General features: G+C 49.4%; 1 protein-coding gene across 3 annotated transcripts; it reads left to right on the forward strand.

Annotated features, from left to right (window-relative positions):
* On the forward strand, positions 1 to 17,800 carry TFRC (transferrin receptor). Of its 3 annotated transcripts, none has more exons than XM_071437805.1 (19): positions 1 to 19; positions 3,252 to 3,322; positions 5,312 to 5,525; positions 6,116 to 6,335; positions 6,526 to 6,669; positions 7,439 to 7,532; positions 7,954 to 8,076; positions 9,290 to 9,385; positions 9,530 to 9,669; positions 10,046 to 10,215; positions 10,517 to 10,636; positions 11,233 to 11,318; positions 11,432 to 11,495; positions 11,833 to 11,900; positions 12,259 to 12,326; positions 12,709 to 12,790; positions 13,421 to 13,645; positions 14,108 to 14,248; positions 14,515 to 17,800. In XM_071437805.1, exons 2-19 carry the CDS (start codon positions 3,290 to 3,292, stop codon positions 14,755 to 14,757), a joined length of 2,331 nt encoding a protein of 776 aa, XP_071293906.1. In that variant the 5' UTR covers positions 1 to 19; positions 3,252 to 3,289; the 3' UTR covers positions 14,758 to 17,800. The 3 variants fall into 3 exon arrangements, with proteins under 3 accessions (XP_071293906.1, XP_071293904.1, XP_071293905.1); XM_071437804.1 differs by lacking the exon at positions 1 to 19 and adding an exon at positions 1,705 to 1,799; XM_071437803.1 differs by lacking the exons at positions 1 to 19; positions 3,252 to 3,322 and adding an exon at positions 1,602 to 1,799.
* The last annotated feature ends 1,230 nt before the right edge of the window (positions 17,801 to 19,030 follow it).

Below are 19,030 nucleotides of genomic sequence, written 5' to 3' on the forward strand. Positions count from 1 at the left end.
CCTGGCACGCTGCGCACAGGTAAAGGAAGCTTAGGGCTTGGTGGGGGGAGCCCAGGAGGAACATAAAAAACAGGGCAGGGCTGCAGCCGCTTTCCCTGGGTTACGCTTTCCTGAGCGGCAGCTGCATCCAGGCTGGTGTGGTGAGAAATGAGCGGAGCGTCCAGCCTGCAGGACTGATCTGAACTCTTTCTGAACCCTCTTACAACCCTTGGGCCAAGGCACCAGCCAGCACCTTGTCCCATGGGTCAGTCACATGCCAAGTGACAATGGTTTTCCTCAATGGTTCCCCTTCCCATGACTGGCATCATCACAGCTGCTGAGGGATGAATCTGGAGACAGCCCAGCTCAGACCTCCTCTGGTAAACAGAACTGGCAGGTCCGCCAGCACATTTTGCCTGAGAGACGCTTTACAGACTTGTCTCCAGTCCTCCATGCTGAATTTCAGGTCTAGCTAATCCCCCTTTTATCAGCACAGGAATGTATTGCTTTTCACCAAACATAATCCTCTTTGCAAATCATGTGTTCTGCCAAACTACAAACTTTCTGCTCCCATCCTTCTTTCTTGGGAGAGGATTTGAGGCAATAATCCGGGCCTACTGATTTATTTTTCTAATGAGCAAGGGACAAATGAGCACAGTACTGCAGAACATGCGCACACACAAACCTTGAAGCGTTCTGTAGCTGTGACATGCTTTTGAGGGATGTCCTGAGCTGAAGGACTGAGGCTGGAAGCAGTGACCTTCTCTCATGCTGGGCCACAGCCTGTGTCCTGATGCAGGCTGTCCATACTTCTTGTGTTTAGGGGCTTGAAGTCATAATACCTTCCTGTTGTACAAATTAAATAGCAATCCGTGCAGCCCAACACAAAGGAAAGGCACCTTGGGTGTCTCTGCCCATTGAGATCTAAAAAGGCAGCCCTGAGCATATGAGATTTGCTGGGACCTGAGGGTGCTGAGAGCCTCCCAAGCCAGAGCAAGGGAGGCCCTCATCCCTCAAAATGCTGAGAGGGTGGGAATGCTAAATCTGTGACCCACTCCTTTTTCTACTGTGGTACAAGCATGCCTTCCCACGAAGAGTTGTTAACCTCATCTCCCTGCCCCACTTCAAGCCCTTCCTCTGGGGGAAGCTGGAACTTGGTGTGCAGCCACTGAAACACATGCCGCTTGTGACTCCTCCACTGTATCAAGGGCACCTAAAGGCAATTTATAAAGCAAGCAGCTTCATTCTTTATCAAGGAAGTAGGTTGTAGTGAGGAGGGGACAAGTCTCTTCTACTATGCCTGCAGTGAGAGGATTAGAGGAAATGGCCTTTAGCTGAGATGGGAGATTCAGATTAGGTATTAGAAATTTATTTTTCACCGTTTCAGGTACTGGAATAGGTTTCTAGAGAGGCGATGGAATCGTGACCCCTGGAGTGCTTAAAAGATGCCGGGTCACACGGTTTAGTGGTTACAGGGGTGATGCTGGGTTCATGGCTGGACTGGATGATCTTGGAGCTCTGCTCTATGGTTCTGTGCTTCCTTAAGTTCCCTGTGCGCAGCAAGGCCGGGGGTGCACACAGCAGCCCGAGCCCTTGGGTGGGCTGTGGGGCGGTAGGACGCGGCCCGCAGCAGCGCCATGAGCAGCCCCACGAGCAGCCGCAGCCTCGGCGGGAACGTGCTGAGGGCAGGAGGGAGGCGGGGCCTGCCCTGCCCGGTAGGGGCGTTCCGAGCCTGGGCCGCGCCTGGGCCAATCCCGGCCCGCGCTAACTGCACTACGGGCGCCGCAGAGGAGCCCGGCGCGGCGCTGGAGCTGCTGCGGGTGAGCGGGCGCGGAGGCGCGGCGCGGCGGGAGTGGAAGGCCAGGGAGTGGGGCAGGAGGCGGGGACGGACGGACGGACGGAGAAAGGGAGGAAGGGAGGCGGCGCGGGAGCCGCGGCGGCGCAGGGGCCCTGCTGGCGCCGGGGGCCGCGCCGCATGCGGCAGAGCCCGCGACCTTGACGGGCCGGCACGGGGCAGACGTGCCCGCGGCCGCCCGCCTATCGCCTCGCCGCTTATCGCGCAGCCCGCAGCTGGGCCCTGCTGGCCACACCGGAGCCGCCCAGCCCCGCGGGGTGGCTGCTCAAACGTGCCCGCTTTTCGCTCTTTTTCTTCTCGTTGCCGTATTTCTGAAAGATCGGGGCCTGGCTAGAGGGGCTCGGGGAGGTATCGCGCACCCGGCCAGCATCCCTGCCAGGGCGATGCCCGCAGGCCCTTTGTGCTTCCCTGCCTCTTCCCGGGTTTCCTTTTAGCAGACCCTCCACATGCTCAGTGCACTTGTGCCTTGATAGGAGCCTGCGGCCTCAGGTTGTCGCTTGGGGAAGGCTTCTCTAATATGTCGGGGTTTCACCTCCACGTGTTCTTGCCCTAAATAAAAGATGAAATAAGCAATGGCCACTGTTAACCTTTGATCTCCAAATAAAACCTTGCAGAGCTCCCAGGTGTAGAGCTAATCCACGTGCACCTGAGGACCAGAGCACCTATTAGCAGCGGCGCTTGAGGGCATACTCAGGTTGCTTGCTCTCAACCTCAGCACCTGTTTGGTCACTCGCTAAATTGCAAACCTTCTTCAGGAAGAAATGGAGAAGTAAATCAATTTCCGTTTACCTTTCAGATATGTTTGCTGTTTGCAGAGAACTTAGAATTTTAAAAGTTGCTGAAATTATTTTGGAAAGATGCTCTTATTGATTTTTCAGAGACTTTTCAAGACAGAAATTGCCTTCATAAAGTTGTAGAGAACATGGCTGTCTAGGAGGGGTGTTTGTATTAGAAGTGTTTTGTCGGGGTTGGAGTTTGTGCTGCTTTGCCTTGTGGCCTTATGTGACTTCTCTTTTCCAGCTGGACTCTTCCTGTCATTGAGACAGAGCCCAGGATATCTAGATATCTGGGCTCCATGGTGGCAGTTGAGTAAATGCCTGTTGCCAGCACTCCCTAAATGGAGGTGTCCCCACCATTAATAAGACCCTTGGCTGAACTTAGCCATTGGAGACTATTCCTTGTTTGTATGCCTGTCAGTATGCCCAAAGTTCAATAGAAAGAGTTGATTTGAGCTGATCATTGCCATGGGAACTTCTAGGTTGCATTCAAGGTTCATGCAGGTTCACTAATGTAGTGACAGGTGGAAGTATGCACAGAAAATCCGTGGGCAAGCAGTGCACTAGTGGCAGTAACTGATCTCAGGTATGTAATGTAGTGGAAGGGAACAGCCTAACCTTGTTGTATTCTGAACTTCTAGGGCTTTGGTGAAGTTGGTTTGCATTTGTCCAGAAGGCAATGGATCATGCCAGGGCAGCAATCTCTAACTTGGTAAGACATGGTACCCCAATGCTGTTTGTCTCTTGGTGGGCTGATGATACTGCAGAAGAAAGGTTCAACAACATCTGTGTATGAGATTATATGTTTATGCATATAATATGTAATGATAATAATATGTATAGTATTATTTTTATATTTTTCCATGTAGTTCATTGTCTATTTGAACATACATGAGTTGGAGAATTGAGTATAGCTAAACTGTGCAACAGGTGGCTGTGTTGATGGAACTGTATGAAAGATACTTGATGAGTAGGGAGCTATATTTATTTTAAAAAATATCACTACTTATCAGTATTGGAGAAGATAAATCCAAAGCAGCGTTAGGTGCTGCTGTATGGGTGGTGAGCCAAATGTCACTGCAAGTAGCTGGCCATGATAAGGAAGTGGCTCAAGCAGTTCATGCTGGTGGGTTTATCGTTAGCTGCTATCGTGTTTTGGGTCTCTGAGGGCTGTTAAGAAAGGGGGGGCAGGCCTTGAATAAAGTTGCAGAAGGAAGTGCTGCTGAGGAAGCCGTTCAAATGCCTACTGGGACAATCAACATGTGTTCTATTGTTACTTGGGGGGTGGGAATTCAACCACAAGTCCAGCTTTTGAAAGCAACCTGTGCTTGAAACAAATGTGCAGGAACTTGTTCAGCCAAGCCTGCTGGTTCTAGAGAGCTTGGATTGTGAAATGACCCAAGGCTACAACTGAGAGTGTGGTGGTTTGGTCTCTGAACAAGAATGGAGGATATATAGGGTTGGGGCATGTCCTCTGTGTGAGGACATGCCTCAGGTGTGAGGGAAGCCAAGCTGTGGAGCAGCTGGGCAGGGAGAGTGTTAGGACAGATTGCAGTGTTGCCCTTTTCCAAAATATGAGCAGGCAGCCACTTCATTGTGGTTAGTGTGGGTCAGAGTGGAACTGCAAGTCTGAAATGACACTGGTTTCTTTTGCCCAAGCAAGCAGATATCTGGTGTCTTCACTTCCAGCTCTGACATACAGTTTGAGAGGGAGCTGAGAACTGTGGATGAGCTGCTGAGGTTGTAACAGGGCTTGGGTGCTTGTTACCAGGTGTTCTCCAATACAAAGGAGAGTGCTGCTCCCAAAGCTATTCCTTTTTGCCAGTCTCACTCTACTCCCCAGCAGAACCATGGCTGCAGGCAATTTCAGCATCTCTAATGGAAGAGGAGTGGTTCTGCCAGTGTCTGGCTATGCCTGGAATTGAGTTAATCTGAGCAGCTGCCTTGTGCATGGGCTGCTGTTCTGTGGGAGGCTGGGCTGTGCCTTGCACCTGTTTAGGAAAGTGGGCTCCAGACTAAAAGCTCTGCTTGGGCACTGGTAAAAACCTGTCAAACAGTGCCAGTTGTTGGTGGGTGCAAGAGGTGTAGCCTCAGCTTTCATGTTAGCTAGCATAATGCCCAAGGGTCATCTCTCTTCAGCATAGCTGCTTTGTAATACTACCATATGTGTAATAGTGTAATTTAAGGGTAGCCATAGGGCAGTTTAATACGAAATTATCCAGGTGCTGGATGAGAGTATTTACATCAAAGTGGATGTGGCTCAAAGGCCCGTGAACAGTTGCTTTCTGTTTCCTCTGTGTTCATCAAAGTGTATATTGTACACAGTCAAGACTGATCTGTGCTCTGCTGATTAAAAGCAGGAGTTTCTGCTTGAATCAGCCTCAGCCATGGGGTCACGTGGGAAATGCTGATGCCATTGGCCACTTCATATCTGTAAGACTCCAGGCTAGACTGATCAGTGTGGCTCCAAACTTGTGCAGGGTAAATGGAATCTAAATAGACTCTGGAGACCCTGAGTGGGTTTGAGTCTTGTCTGTGTTTAAAGCATCCATCTTGACTTACTGACAGCCAAATGCTCGCTGCACTGGGGCAGCTGCAGATGGACCAGCAGTGTTTGGGGTGGAGCACAGGTGCAGCTGACTGCAAGGACTGCAGGCTGGTGTAGCCAACTCTTCCATCTCCTGACTGCCTTTCCTCACAGTTCAGTGGCGAGCCAACATCGTACACACGCTTCAGCATTGCCCGGCAAACGGACGGAGATAACAGCCACGTGGAGATGAACCTGGCTGCTGATGAGGAGGAAGCAGGGGAAATTGGGAGACCAGAGCACCTGCATGCCAGCATGCCTCCTCCACGGAGGAATGGCAAGAACCTCTGCTTTGTAATCATGGCAGCTGCCCTCCTCCTTTTGATTGGTAAGGAAGGGTGGGAGGCAACTGCATGAAGTGGACTCCAGTATTGAATGTAATCTGAGGTGGTTACATTTCAATCTGTATTGTTCTTGGAGATAATTCAACAACTGGGATCCAGGCCACAGCCTCTTGTCACTAAGTATGTCTAGATCAGATTTATGGTACAGCACTGGCACGAAGAATCGTGCAGTTTGATTGTGGAGAGCTGTGACTTAGCTGAAGGGAAGACTGGTCTGTGTCAAAGTTTTGGTTTTCCCTCCATTAACTCCTAACGCTTCTGTAGAGATATGGGTCAACAGATGAGTAAAGCCTTTGGTACTTGTCTCTTAAGGTTTTAACAATGCCAGTGGCCTAAAGAGAATATTTTCCTTTCTAAGTGGTGCTGGAGGGACTCTGCCAAGTGCAAGATCAGATTTACAGTGCCCCTTAAAACATGCCAGCTCAGGCAAAATGTCAGGCTGCGTATGTGTCTATCCTTGGGTAAGCCAGCTCGTCAAAAATGGTGAGAGCAGAGATGTATCTCAACTCTGAAGCTGTGTGGTGGGGTTCAGTCATCTTTCTGCAGCACAAAGAAATTCCTGTTCTTTCCACAGGGTTTCTGATCGGCTACCTGAGTTATCGTGGACGCATGCAGAGGGTTAACAGGTGTCTGGATGGAAGTGGCAACTGCGAGATGACTCCTACTGCATCTTACTACTCAGATGATGGAATGGAGGAAGAAGAGGTTCCTGGACCACGTATCTTATACTGGCCTGTATTAAGGAAAATGTTGTCATCTAAACTGTCAACTGCACGTCTTGAGGCCAACCTGAGGTAAGGGTTCCAGAAGGTTTATCTAGAGCTTTGAGAGAGTCACAGCCTGTGAGCAGAACTTGGGCTCATTTGGAGAACAAGGGCCTTGTGTAAGGTGGCGTGTTTTAAACTCAGGCTTAAATGGCTTTGCAGGCTGCAGTGCAGCCTGGTGCTGTAGTCTAAGCTATATGTATATATCTGTTACCTACAGGCAAAGAGAAAGTAAGACTTCTTTTGAAGCTGGCAAAGCTGAAGATGAGGGCACTGCCGGCCACATTCATGACCAGTTCACCAGCTTCCGCTTGGATGACGTGTGGAATGATGAGCACTATGTTAGGCTGCAGGATAAAGGCAGGTATGTTAAAGAAGAGATTACCCATCTCGTCCATATGGCACCTGGATACCTGTACGTGGATACAAGTACATGGATACCTGCAGTCTTGAGCAAACGTGTCATTTCTGCTTAAATTATGTGAAAATTGTGAGCAAGTTACCACTCTGCAAAGTCAGCCTCAATCTAGCTAAGCAATGACTGCTCCTGCCTCTTCTCAGGCTTTCTAAATCCAGAGGGTCTTGAAGCAGAACTCTGGATGTTTCCTGGGGGAGCTGTTTCCTCCAAGTATGCTTAGGAAGTGGACAGAAAACAAACTTGAGTGAAAACTCAGCTGAAAGGCAGATTCCCTGTGTCTAAAACTGCTGGCACAGGTTTCTCTGTCTTGTCACCCAGACAGGGCTGCACACCTGGCAGTGGCTCCTCCAGTAGCCCAAGAGGGTGTCACCAGGCATTGTGATGTCTGACAGCTCACACCCTTGTGTCTTACTTCCTCTTTTTATCAGGGGAAATTAGTTTGCTCAGCTTCTCTTAGGAGGTGACTGAGAGACTTGGAAGCAGATATTCTTTCTGCTACTGGTCTTAGAAATCAGCCTTCATTAATGTCTCTGACCAGCTCCAGAGATTTTTGCATGGAAGATATTTGCTGGGATGAGTCTGCCTGTTTTGGGCTCCATTGACTTGATCAGAATTTAGAGCACAGACTGAATACAGTCAGAATACTAACTCGGAATACTGAGCTAATTAAAATCTTGTGTGAAAGAGTTTAACGCTGTCTCTCTACATTTAACAGCAGCAGGAACCAAGTGTTCATTATAGAAGATAGTCAAGAAGAGTTGGAGAGTCCTGATGCATATGTGGCATACAGCAAGAGCGGCACAGTTACTGTAAGTGACTCCAGAAGAATCCTGGAAATGTGGCTGTACACTTAAAAAAATAAGTCCCTTTAAGATAGGGAATGTATAAAGTCCTCCCCAGTTAAGAGAGCTGGGTAGGGTGGGGAGAGAGAAATGGGCCCACATAGTATTCTTACTGCAGCAAAATGCAGGAGTAACTTTAAACTTCCCTGCTGGAATCCAGACAGGAACCTTGGCAGAAGCGCTGCTCCAACAGGCGTCTTGCACTGGATCAGTTTACATTGCTGAGCTTCAGCTCCCTGCTTTGGCAGGAGTCACTGTTACAGTGACTCTGTAGGCTGTTTCAGGTATCTTACTGACTTAGGACTGCTGCTACAGTGACTCTGTAGGCTGTTTCAGGTATCTTACTGACTTAGGACTGCTGCATTCATAACCAGTGTTTCTGTTGCAGGGCAAACCTGTCTATGTGAACTACGGACTGAAAGAAGATTTTCAGAAGATACGAAATTTGGGTGTTTCAATGAATGGAGCTATAATCATCTTCAGAGCTGGAAAAATAACCCTTGCTGAGAAGGTAAGCCGTGTCTGCCCCAAAGCCTGGCTAGACTTGGCAGCAGGAAGCTATGCTTCCTACTGTTTGAGGTGCAGAGGTATGTCTTTTTTAGGTCTGTAGAACTCATGTATGTAGGATTGTTCTGCAGGCCTGGTCTTGCTTGTTTGCACTAAAGCTCCACGTGCAGGTCTGGACACTGAGGCTGAGCAGAGTTTGTTACTGTTCATGGTGCAATTCTTCTTGGCCTCGGGCAGTTTGCTGGAGCAACCAGACCTCTGGAGTGCTGGGGCTGGGAGCCAGCCTGGGAGCAGAGCTGGCTAATATCACTAGAGACAGCCATAAGGCTGCCAGAAGCAGGACAGCCTTGCCTCCAGGACACCTCTTGCTGCTGTAGCCAGATACTTTCAAAGTTTGGCTGCAGTATGTAACTTGGGCCCTTGCTGACTGTTCCTTGGACCACATGGCAGTGCTGGTACTGTATCCAGTTGGTGGCCATGCATGCTGCTGTAGTGTTCCCTCTGTAGAGAACAGAACCAAATAGCCAAGCAGGCTAAAGGATCCAGGTGTTTCAATATGCAAGCCTGTTCCATAACTGACCCAGAGCTGCCCCTCAGATGGGTGCTCCTGGGGGGGCTGGGGCACAGGATCCTTTGCAGTTGGACTCAGCCTTGTCTGCAGGCATCTGAGACAGGCAGAGTCAGAAAGTGCTTCTAAAAAATGTGCTCACTGGTTCTCCAATCCCATTCCCACTTTCCAAACTGGTGTCTAGCTGTACAAGATTGTCTGTACCAGTGGCATACCAGAGCTGGGTTGTAGGTGTGTTAAACAGGAACCTGGCCAGTCCACTCTGCCACCATTTTCTGGGTGAAGATGAGCCTCCAGTGGCTGCTTGTCTTGAGACTAACCTCATCTTGGGAACATGGATGGAGCATAATCAAAATTAAATAATGTAACATTTTAAGCTGCTCCAAGGAGCAAGTATGAGCTGAAAGAATCATAGACTGAGACACTGTGGTGTGTCCTGACTGTTCATAAGGATGTTAGACACAGTTTGCCTGAAGTAGGGCTGAGCTGCTAGGATTCAGCTGTCTTGTGTATCTGTCAGGTAGCTGTTAAAATCTGCTGTGGAGTTGGGCACTGAAAGGCACAACCTTCACACCATTACTCCATGTTCTTGCCTGGACTCCCCTTGCTTGCAATGCAGATGTACACTTAATGTTTCTCTTTGCTGCAGGTTGCAAATGCCAGAAAGGAGGGAGCAGTTGGTGTCCTGATGTACCCGGGCCCCTCAAATGACAGGAAGGCAGATTCCTATGTCCCCTTTGCACATGTGAGTATGTAACTGGTTCCCCTGGTTGTTCTTGAGAACCTCTCTGACTGGAGGCTGCAGCCTGGCCAGTCCAGCAGTGTCCTTGTGTAGATGAAAACTGTTGGGACTGTGGTGAGACTTGGGGACTCCTCTTGCTTTTAACAGGCCCACCTTGGAACTGGAGACCCTTTCACCCCAGGCTTCCCTTCTTTCAACCACACCCAGTTCCCACCAGTGGAATCTTCTGGACTACCTCAAATTCCTGTCCAAACTATCTCTAGAGAAGCAGCAGCCAGACTGTTTGGGTAAGTGTTTCTGCTATCATGCAGGCTGAGGTGCTGCCTCTTGCCAGGACTGAGGATGGTGTGAGGTGCTGTAAGACAGAGCTCTCTGCTGCTCTCTGCTGTGTGTAGCAGGGAGCATGTTCTGGAACTGGCTGGAGAAGAGTCACTTGAGTCCATGTCTCATGCCTTAAAGATTGAACTTAATCTAGTGTTGTATTCCTCTTGGCCTATGCATTCTACCCCTCCCTGCATAATTAGTGGCACAGAACTGCAAACTCTCTCTGAGGCAGGCCCTGAACCAGGTTCCACCTGCAGTTGCAGGTGTGCATTTTTCACACCAGAGCTAAACACGGTCAGAGCTGGATAACGAGTTCAAAGGATCTTCTTTTTCTCTCAGAAAAATGGATGGAGACAAATGCCTTGAGGAGTGGAGAGCTGATATCATGGGATGTAAGGTGACAGTGAGCAGTGGCAGCAAGATGACAGTGAAACTGACTGTGAACAACATTATGGTGGATAGGAAGATTCTGAACATCTTTGGTGTTATCAAGGGATTTGAAGAACCAGGTAATGCAGCTGCATTGTGGCTCAGTCTTGAGAGGAACCCTTCTGTGGTCATTGGAATGGGACAGCTGCTCCCAGACAGATGACAGTTCTTTCTCAGCAGAACCAAGGCCTTCCCCTGAGCATCAGAGAAAAATCTGAACCATGCCACCAGGGAAAGGCTAATGAGAGCACTCAGTGTGCCACATTCAGGGATCAGACTGCACACTCTCTTCCTAATACAGAACTGAAAGCTGCTCTTCTCATAAATGGTCTTTGCAGTTTGAAGCGTGCAGCTCAGGTCTTGATCTTGTCTCCTTTACAGACCGGTATGTTGTGCTTGGAGCCCAGAGAGACTCCTGGGGGCCAGGAGCAGCCAAGGCTGGAGTTGGCACTGCCATCTTGTTGGAACTTGCCCATGTGATCTCAGACATGGTGAAAAATGGTAAATATTTGTGGACAAAAGCATGAGGGTGGGTAGTGATGCAGGTCTAGCTCTCTGTGTGTTAACACTGGAGAGCCCAGTTGCAAAGCAGTCCTTTAGAAGGTGTAGGGAATCTGACAAAGCTTCCTGATAAGCTGTTTCTTGTCAAATATAACTTGCCTGCAATGAGCATTCACTTCCAAGGGACTGCCTGCCTGTATCTGGCATGTCTCAACTACCAGCGTGTCCTTGGATAACACGGGATGCAAACCTTAAACTTGAGCTGTCTCTTGGACAGCCAGGCTCCAAGTGGGAAAACTCTGAAGCATTTGACCAGCTGGAACAGTGGGGACTTCATGGTGGCAGTTAGTGTGAGCACAGTTGTCTCCAGGGTTAATTTTGGGCTCAGGCAGCTAAACAGAGTGGAAATGCAGACAGCATTGTTCTCCTGCGCAGTCCTGCAGCATGTGGGGGCAGGGTACAGTGTCCGTGCGACGGGCACATTTCTCTGCAGCAGCGCTGTCTGAGGAGCAGGCAATTCATCATCCCAGGCCCGCAGTGCTAATCTGCATCTCCATGGGGAAAGGGCAGACCTCTGAGTCTCTCTCTCTTTACAGATGACTACAAACCACGGCGCAGCATTATCTTTGCTAGCTGGAGTGCAGGAGAGTACGGAGCTGTGGGTGCTACCGAGTGGCTGGAGGTATTGGTTGTTTAATAGAGTTCTGCAGGATGACTGTGCAGTTGTTCCTGTGGATTAAACATTCTGGGGTTGGACTGCTACTTCTCATTATTAAAATACTTGTTTTGTTCTAGGGGTACTCCACCACGCTGCATGCCAAAGCATTCACTTATATCAACTTGGATACTGCAGTCCTGGGTAACCTGCTACTCTTTCAAGTACTTCTTGAAATTGGGTGGGACTAGAATAGCTTGAACAGACATCCCTTAACCTCTAGGAATGGGGGCTGTGCCAGGAGGCGGCTGGTGAGTGTTTGGCTGAAGACTGGCATGACTCCATTTATTCTCCTGCTGTCATTGAAGCTGGGAGGTTGGTACAGCCTAAGCCATGAGGAGTCAAGTCTGCTAAATCCCAGTAGACTGTCCTGTGTCTGTTGAAGGTCCTTCAGCAACTGTAGCTGCAGATCAGGGGTGGGCAGCTCTAGCAGTAGTGGTTGATTGTGCCAGTATGTCAAATACCCTTTCATTTTTTGCAGGCTCCACAGACATCAAGATTTCTGCTAGCCCATTGCTGTACTCATTGCTGGAGACAACTATGAAGAGGGTGAGTTAAAGGGCATTGATCTGATCAAGGTGACTGTGGTTTTAAGGGGGAACTGAAAGCAGACAGAGCTGTGCTGGGTCACTTTGCCCACTTGACAGGAGAAAGACCCATTTAAGAGAAAAACCTGGGATTCTGAAGGGGCCCTGTCTGAAATCAACTGGGCTCTGGGAATTGCAGTTGCCACATGCAGAATCTAAAATCAGCAAATGCCACAGTTCAGTGGCAGATGTGCCAGTGTGGAGAAAGGTCAGGGGAGCACACCTTACTCTGGCATCTGCACAGCAGTGTAAGCTCCAGGATGGAGCTAGAAGCCCAAACAGATGTCAGAACTAGTGCAGTGATTCTCATCTCTGTGCAGGTAAAGGACCCTGCAGACGATTTGCGTTACCTGGATAGCAGAGCTGGCCCTGACTGGATAAAGAAAGTGTAAGTACTGTCATTCACCTCCTTCATCTGGAAAAAGCAGATCTTCATAAAGGAGCAAACAGTATGGATTCTGCTGGAGTGCCATACTGTTGTCTGGGTGGACTCTACCTTCTGACATGGGGTTAGGGAAGTGTTAACAGTACAGCACTAACTGTGCTGCCCCAAGCTGGCTGAGGCAGCCCAGCCACCTTCCTGCAGAACAAGAACAGCCTTGTACCAAGTCCAGTGGCAGGGAATGGACAAACATGGCCATGGATTTGGTTGGGACTCCTTCAGTCTTGTCTAGAGTTCTGGTGGTTCAGAGCTTCAATTGTAGAGCTTGTAGCTTTTCTCCTGGGATGCCCAAACCAGCTGGTAACTGCTCAGTGCTTATTTTCTGCAGCGTTCCCCTTGATCTGGATAATGCAGCGTTCCCTTTTCTGGCCTACTCAGGAATCCCAGTGGTTTCCTTTGGTTTCTACGATGTAAGTAATGTGTGCTTGCCTGGTGTGCTCATTCCATGCAGAGTGCTGTAAGGGTATCTTAGAGCAAAAGTTGGTGGCAGGGCAAAAGGTGCTGTCCAAGCTCAATGTCCTTGCAAGAGCCTCTCAGAGGGAGGAGGTGCTGCCTGTGGACCTGGTGGCTGTGGCAGTACTTGCTGTCAAGACTGCTCCTGGGACAAGGCTGGCCTTAACAGCCTCTGTTCCAGAGTACTGAATACTTGCAGGTTTTTGGGGAGAGGGGTCACTTGCTTTTCTGGAGGTTCAGATGTCTATGAATTGGAAGCTAAAAGCAATGGAAATATGTCAATCTGTTGCTGCATCAGTGAAAAACTCTTCTACAGCCTGCTGGTCAGAAGCAGAGAGAGAGCATTGTGGAAGTGATATCATTGTCCTGAGCAGAACATCCTGCTGGTCACTGAAAGCTGTCAGGGATGAGATGCAAGAACTCCATTCCCTTCCCAGTGCTTTGGAGTTTTGCCACTTGAGTCTTTGCTCCTTAGCAGCACAGGGAGATGGGATGGGGGGGAGGTAACAAGCAACCTTTGGTGGGGGATGAAAAAAGTCTCACTGGAAAAGCATTCTTGGCTAACTCCAATACCTTCTTTCTTGCAGGAAGATGACGAGTATGCCTTTTTGGGCACTACTGAGGACACTTTGGCTAACCTGAAAAGGAAGACTGTCAACTTGTATCCTCTCATGCGTACTGCTGCAGAAGTTGCTGGTCAAATAGCTCTCAGGATGACCCATGACCATGAGCTCTTCCTGGACTTGGATAGATACAGTGACGAATTGCTGTCATTCCAGGAGAAGCTTTGGCACTTCAATGGCAATGTGAAGGTTAGAAGGACTCTGAGTTCACCAAATCCCTGATGATTATGGGGCCCATGTGCTCATAAGGCCCTGTGCCAGTGGATACAGCAGGATGGACACCTTTCCCCTTTAGACATAAAAGGGTAGCGAAGTGTGGCCAGAATAGATGCTCCTTATAGAGCTGTGCAGGCAGAGTAGCTGTGGCAGACAGATTTAGCTGATCTGGATGTCATGAGCTCTTGAGGAAATAGATGTGAAGTTTCTTCTCTGGTTGTCATTCACAGCATAGTGCAGCTTTCCATCTCATTTGCACATTTGCTGAAAATCTACAAGAAACTGTGGGTAGGGAGTGACCTCAGAAGAGCCTGCCAGGAACTTGTTCTGCTACTTGGCTAAACTGCCAAGAAAAAAAAAAAAACCAACACTTTCTTTTGGTAAGAGAGCAGCAAAAGAAGAAAATCAGGTTTGCTAACAGCTCCTCCCTTGCAGGAACTGGGGCTGACCTTGAACTGGCTGTATTTTGCTCGTGGAGACTTCCAGCGAGCTGCAGATGCACTAAGAAGAGACATCGAAAACAGTGACACGGAAAACAGGATTGTCCGCAGAGCCCTGAATGACAGGATGATGAAGGTGGGTATCTTCAACTGGTTTTTCTTCCTTCACAAAGGAAGAGAGTGCTGGCTGGGATGGGCCTTTCCCTAAGGGGCCATGGGCATTGTGCAGACTGGTGTCTCTTCCACTTGCTTAGTGGCAACATGATGGCTTGCTCATGAGAGAGGGTCTGGCCCTTGCAGAGCTGCTGTGGGAAAGGGCTGAGTGGGGATCAGAGGTGGGCAGATCAGGAAGGAAAAACTTGGGAGGTGAGAGTATAACCCTCTATTTGTACCTCTACTCAGGTGGAATACGACTTCCTCTCTCCATACCTCTCACCAAAAGATGCTCCCTTCCGCCACATCTTCTTCGGCAGAGGCAGCCACACCCTGAGGAGTCTGCTGGAGAACCTGGAGCAGCTGGCAGCCAACAAGACCAGCGTGGATGTGAATGAGCTGAAAGAACAGATGGCCCTGGTGACCTGGACCATTAAAGGGGCTGCCAATGCTTTAGTGGGTGATATCTGGAATACAGACAACGAAATCTAGACACAGCAAACACCTGGATTACCCGTCTAAGGTACAGGAGAGCTGTGTGCTCTCACAGGGGGCACAGCTTCCTTCCTGGCCCTGGTCCCAGCAGAGGGCCTTGCTGTGTAGATCTAGTTCCACCTATAGCAACACACACAAACTCCCTGTACCTCAGATTAGACATTGGCATGATTTTTAAATGGCAGCTTCTTGCAGATTTCCAGTACCTTATATGTTGTAAAACCTAACCAAATCCTCTGAAACCTAAGCGAAACCCACTCCCTAACATGGCATTACTTTCCTGTAGATATTCTAGCAACAAAACATTTTTGACCAAAGTTGAGCATAAAATTTAAATCTCACCTTGACAAATTCACAGGAGGCAGTTGTAAAGCAGTAGTAAGATTACCATGAAGTCTCTCACCAGGCTCCCACCTAACCTCAGTCCAAACCAGTCATGTACAGCTGCTCCAGTGTACTTAAAAACTAAGAGCTCAGGTGTTTCCTGAACTGGTACCTTGAGTGGGGAGGTACTTCATCTATTCAGGCTTTTAATTGTTGGCCACCTAAACCTAGTGACAAAACAGGGAATGGATTCCTCTGAACATTTGTAACAAGGGTCCCTTCTCTAGCAGGGAGCTGCAGTTCAAAAATTAAACAATGTAGTAATAGCCCGCAAGTGCTGGATTATCAGCAAGCTCTGAAGTGCCTGCCTGCCTTCACTCAACAGCAAGGTCCCAGTGACGTCTTGCAGGCTTGCTTCTGCCAAGGCAGGTATCAATACCCAGGGAAAATGACCCAAAGATTATCCAATGTCCCCTTGATATCCTCGGTGGGCACCTCAGCAAGTCCTGCAGCAGAAATGTCTTTAGACTGGCACTTCAGACCTTGCTGCTTCAGGGGCCTTGTGTGAAATTGAGTCTCTTGCTGGCCAAACTCTGTTTGACTGATGTCATTTTGCAGGTTGGCTCTTGTTTGGCACTGAGATATTTATTTCTTTATTTATTTATCAGTGACAGTGTTCACTATAAATGGTGTGTTTTTTTTATAGAAGATAATTATCGGAAGCAGTGCCTTCCATAATTATGACAGTTATACTGTCGTTTTTGAATAAAGCAGCATCTGCTATTACAATCAAACATGATACTGGAACTTTGCATTTAAAATAATCAAAACAAGACCCTCAAAAAGTTTTGGAAAACTAGCGATTAAGCTTTCTGTGGCGAAAACACCCCTCTGGAAGAAACTTGAAGGTGCAGACCTGGTAGTGAGTATCCAGGTTGCGCTCCAAAGTAATCCTTGAAATGCTGATAATCTGGGTGGAAATTCCAATACTAGAAATTTGTCTTCCTTGCAGGGTCTGTGCCCTTCTGTGGGCTTCAGACTTCTTCCTGCTCCCTTTTCTGGATGCTGTGTGCTCTCACAGGGAGCACAGCTTCCTTCCTGGCCCTGGTCCCAGCAGAGGGCCTTGCTGTGTAGCCCTAGTTCCACCTGTGGCAACACACAGAAACTCCCTGTACATCAGATTAGGCATTGGCACGATTTTTAAATGGCAGCTTCCTGCAAACTTCCAGTACCTTATGTATCATGAAACCTAACTGACATTATCGGGGGCAGTGTCTCCCATAATGTGTAAAGAACAAGGTAGTTTTTGCCTACCACAGTGTTATATCGGAGGCAGTGACCTCCATATGTTGCACTATGGGTGTACTTAATTATCGGGGACAGTGTTTCCCATAATTGTTCTATGCTTATCACGCAACGTCATCTGCGAAGCTTGATGGTTAGTATCTAACATGGATTAATTTCCTGCAGTCCTATTTTTTCACTCTCCTGTGGTGATGCAGATACAATCTTCAGTCTGTTATGTACATCCTTAGACACTTCCTTCTCCATAGGCTGAACCGTTTCAAATAGCTGTGCTGTCTTGAATTGGCTTCCTGCCTTCAGTCACAAGAGTGGTGCTTGAGTGTTTAGTGGAAACTAGGCAAGTTAGACTGTGTGCTCTGTGGTGTTGTAAATTTCCTTCAAATTAGTTACAAAGACCTGAGGAATTAAAGGTGAATGCAGGGCTTGGGGCTGATAGCTGTCTGGAGGGCTCTGGTCGCTGCTCTGGATGGGTACATGTAGCACTTAGAGAGGCTGGCCTGCTGCGGCACTGGGAGGGTGCTGGTGTGTGGGCATGGGCTGCTCACTCTCCAGTTCTGGCAGGAAATTCCAGTCTTGCCCCCTTGGGTGTTGAATGGAGGGAGGAAAATCAGTGTCAGCTCTCTAATGGTGCTGCTCTGCTGTGTGACCTGAAGCTGAGCACTGCTGATGTGTGACACCTGCTAAACTGCACTGCCTGTTCCCAGGGGCTGTTGGTTGTTCTTTGCAGTTTGATTTGGCATTTAAATCTAACTCGCAGCTTAGTTTTAACCTAAATTCTGCAGTTTGATCTGGCATTTAAACCTAACCTGAGCGAGTGACCTGAGGCCCAGCAGTAGTCCTTGAGGGAAGGAACACTGTTCAGCTGGAGCTCTGCAAGGAAAGGGCAGGGACTGGCCCCCAGCCTAGTTACTGAGCTCAGTGCTCACCAGCTTGGAGGGCTGGATTTTCATCAGTCTCTAGAAACCTGATGCCCAGGCTTGTGCAACTTGTTGTTCTTCCTTAACTTTTCTTAACTCTCTAACTTCCTACAGCCCTGTCTGTGTTACTGTTTTCTCTGACATTCTAGCTTCTAGTGGAGTTTCTCTGGATGGCATCTAAGAGCTGCTGTCTGGGAGTCCTCACTGTGGTGTTTGCATGCATCTTGATGTCAAACTTAATCTTGTGCTTTATAGCCAGCAGAGAGAGACAAAAGACAAAGCTTGTCTCCTGGCTAGGCAGCACAGCCGTGACTACTGGGATGTTGGGATGCCTTGCTCACTGCGGGCATCTGACTGCTGTGGGGTGCTAAACTGTTTCTGGATTTACCTGCTGTTTGCTTGAATAAAGTGTTTTTGAAGCTTGAACAGTCAGTTTCTCTTGTGGGGTTCTGGATTACCTGCTGTCTGCTTTAATAAAGATGTTGAAGCTTGAACACTTACCTTCTCTTGTGACTTCTTGCAAAGCCATGATGCTGTTGTTTGAGTATGGCCATGGGTGAGCTTGGGCAGTTGGAGGGAGGCTGTTGTCCTGTTCCATCAGGGCTGCTGTGCAGCAGCTCCAGTATCACTTAGTTGATGTGCAGTAACAAATCTGAACTTCATGGTGCTGCTCAGCTGAGACCTGCCTTATCACAGACAACTGCAATAAGGAGTCTGGTAATGAGGTGGAGGAGCACAACTGTATGCAAACCCCCAGACCTCGCCCTCCTTTAGTGTCCTACTTCCTGCCTCTCCATCACAGCATTGACTCTGAAACACCTGTGATGTATGGGTGAATGATGGGAGGAGGATGAAATGTCAGGTTTCCTCTGCCCATGGCCTTGCAGGTCTCTGCCGTTGAGAAGGTGGCTGGAGGAGCCTGTGTGTGGCTGTGTCCCAGCAAGCCAGCACTTGCTCTTGCCTTTTTCCTGCCCCTCATCCTCCTAGAGGTCCTATGGGCCCAGGTAGATATGCAAGTGTGGATACTGCTTAGAGCCCAGGGCGGCTCTGGGAGGGCAGGAGCAGCCTCCTCAGCCCCAGAGGCCTGCTCAGGTGAGACTGCGTGGGTGTGGGGCTCTGCATTATCAACAAATAAGTTCAGTTTCTCTCTGCTGTCCTCCCCCATCCCTCATTCCGGTCTCACCTTCTGCTTTACAAGCACCACATCTCTAGAAGTCGCACTATTTGGATGAGCGGCAGCTTCTCCAGGATCCCAGCTCGCTCTTTATGGGCTGTCCCGGCATAGCTCTGGTCCCTCCTCTTCCCCCGGGGATGATTTACTTGTTGGAAGGACGTCGTTTCCCGCAGCTTCTGCCCGCGCCTGGCAGAGCTCTCTCCCTGCGGTAACTCTGCAAAGTGTCCGGAGAGGCCGGGCCGGGGCTGCGGGAGCGCTGCTGCGGCCGGGCAGCACCAGCCCCGCCGGGGCAGAGGGAACGGGGAGCAGCCCCTTCCAACTCAACTGGGAGCAGGGATTTTGGCAGCGCAGGGCAGCCCGCGTCCCCGGTGCAGCGGATCGGTCCCGGGGCCTGGCGCTGCCCCGCGGTGAGTCTGTCCGTCCGTCCGTGCGTCCATCCATTCATCTGTCCGTTCTCACCCCCGCCGTTACGTAAAGCGGCGGGGCGGCGCCTTTAAGAGCCGGGCCGGGGGCGGGTCGGGGGCCGTCCGGGCTCCCGGCGGCGGCGGTA

Source organism: Agelaius tricolor, unplaced genomic scaffold (genome assembly GCF_023055355.1).
Source record: "Agelaius tricolor isolate 1412-34295 unplaced genomic scaffold, bAgeTri1.0.p SCAF_12, whole genome shotgun sequence".
In the NCBI taxonomy this organism is placed as follows: Eukaryota; Metazoa; Chordata; class Aves; order Passeriformes; family Icteridae; genus Agelaius; species Agelaius tricolor.

What these genes read in the sequence shown, in the direction of transcription:
- TFRC (XM_071437803.1), top strand. Translation starts at nt 1,617, where the DNA reads ATGAGCAGCCCCACGAGCAGCCGCAGCCTCGGCGGGAACGTGCTGAGG. An exon ending in CCTATGTCCCCTTTGCACAT is followed by an intron (nt 9,386 to 9,529) that starts GTGAGTATGTAA and finishes TGCTTTTAACAG; the next exon opens with GCCCACCTTGGAACTGGAGA. An exon ending in CTCAGACATGGTGAAAAATG is followed by an intron (nt 10,637 to 11,232) that starts GTAAATATTTGT and finishes CTCTCTTTACAG; the next exon opens with ATGACTACAAACCACGGCGC.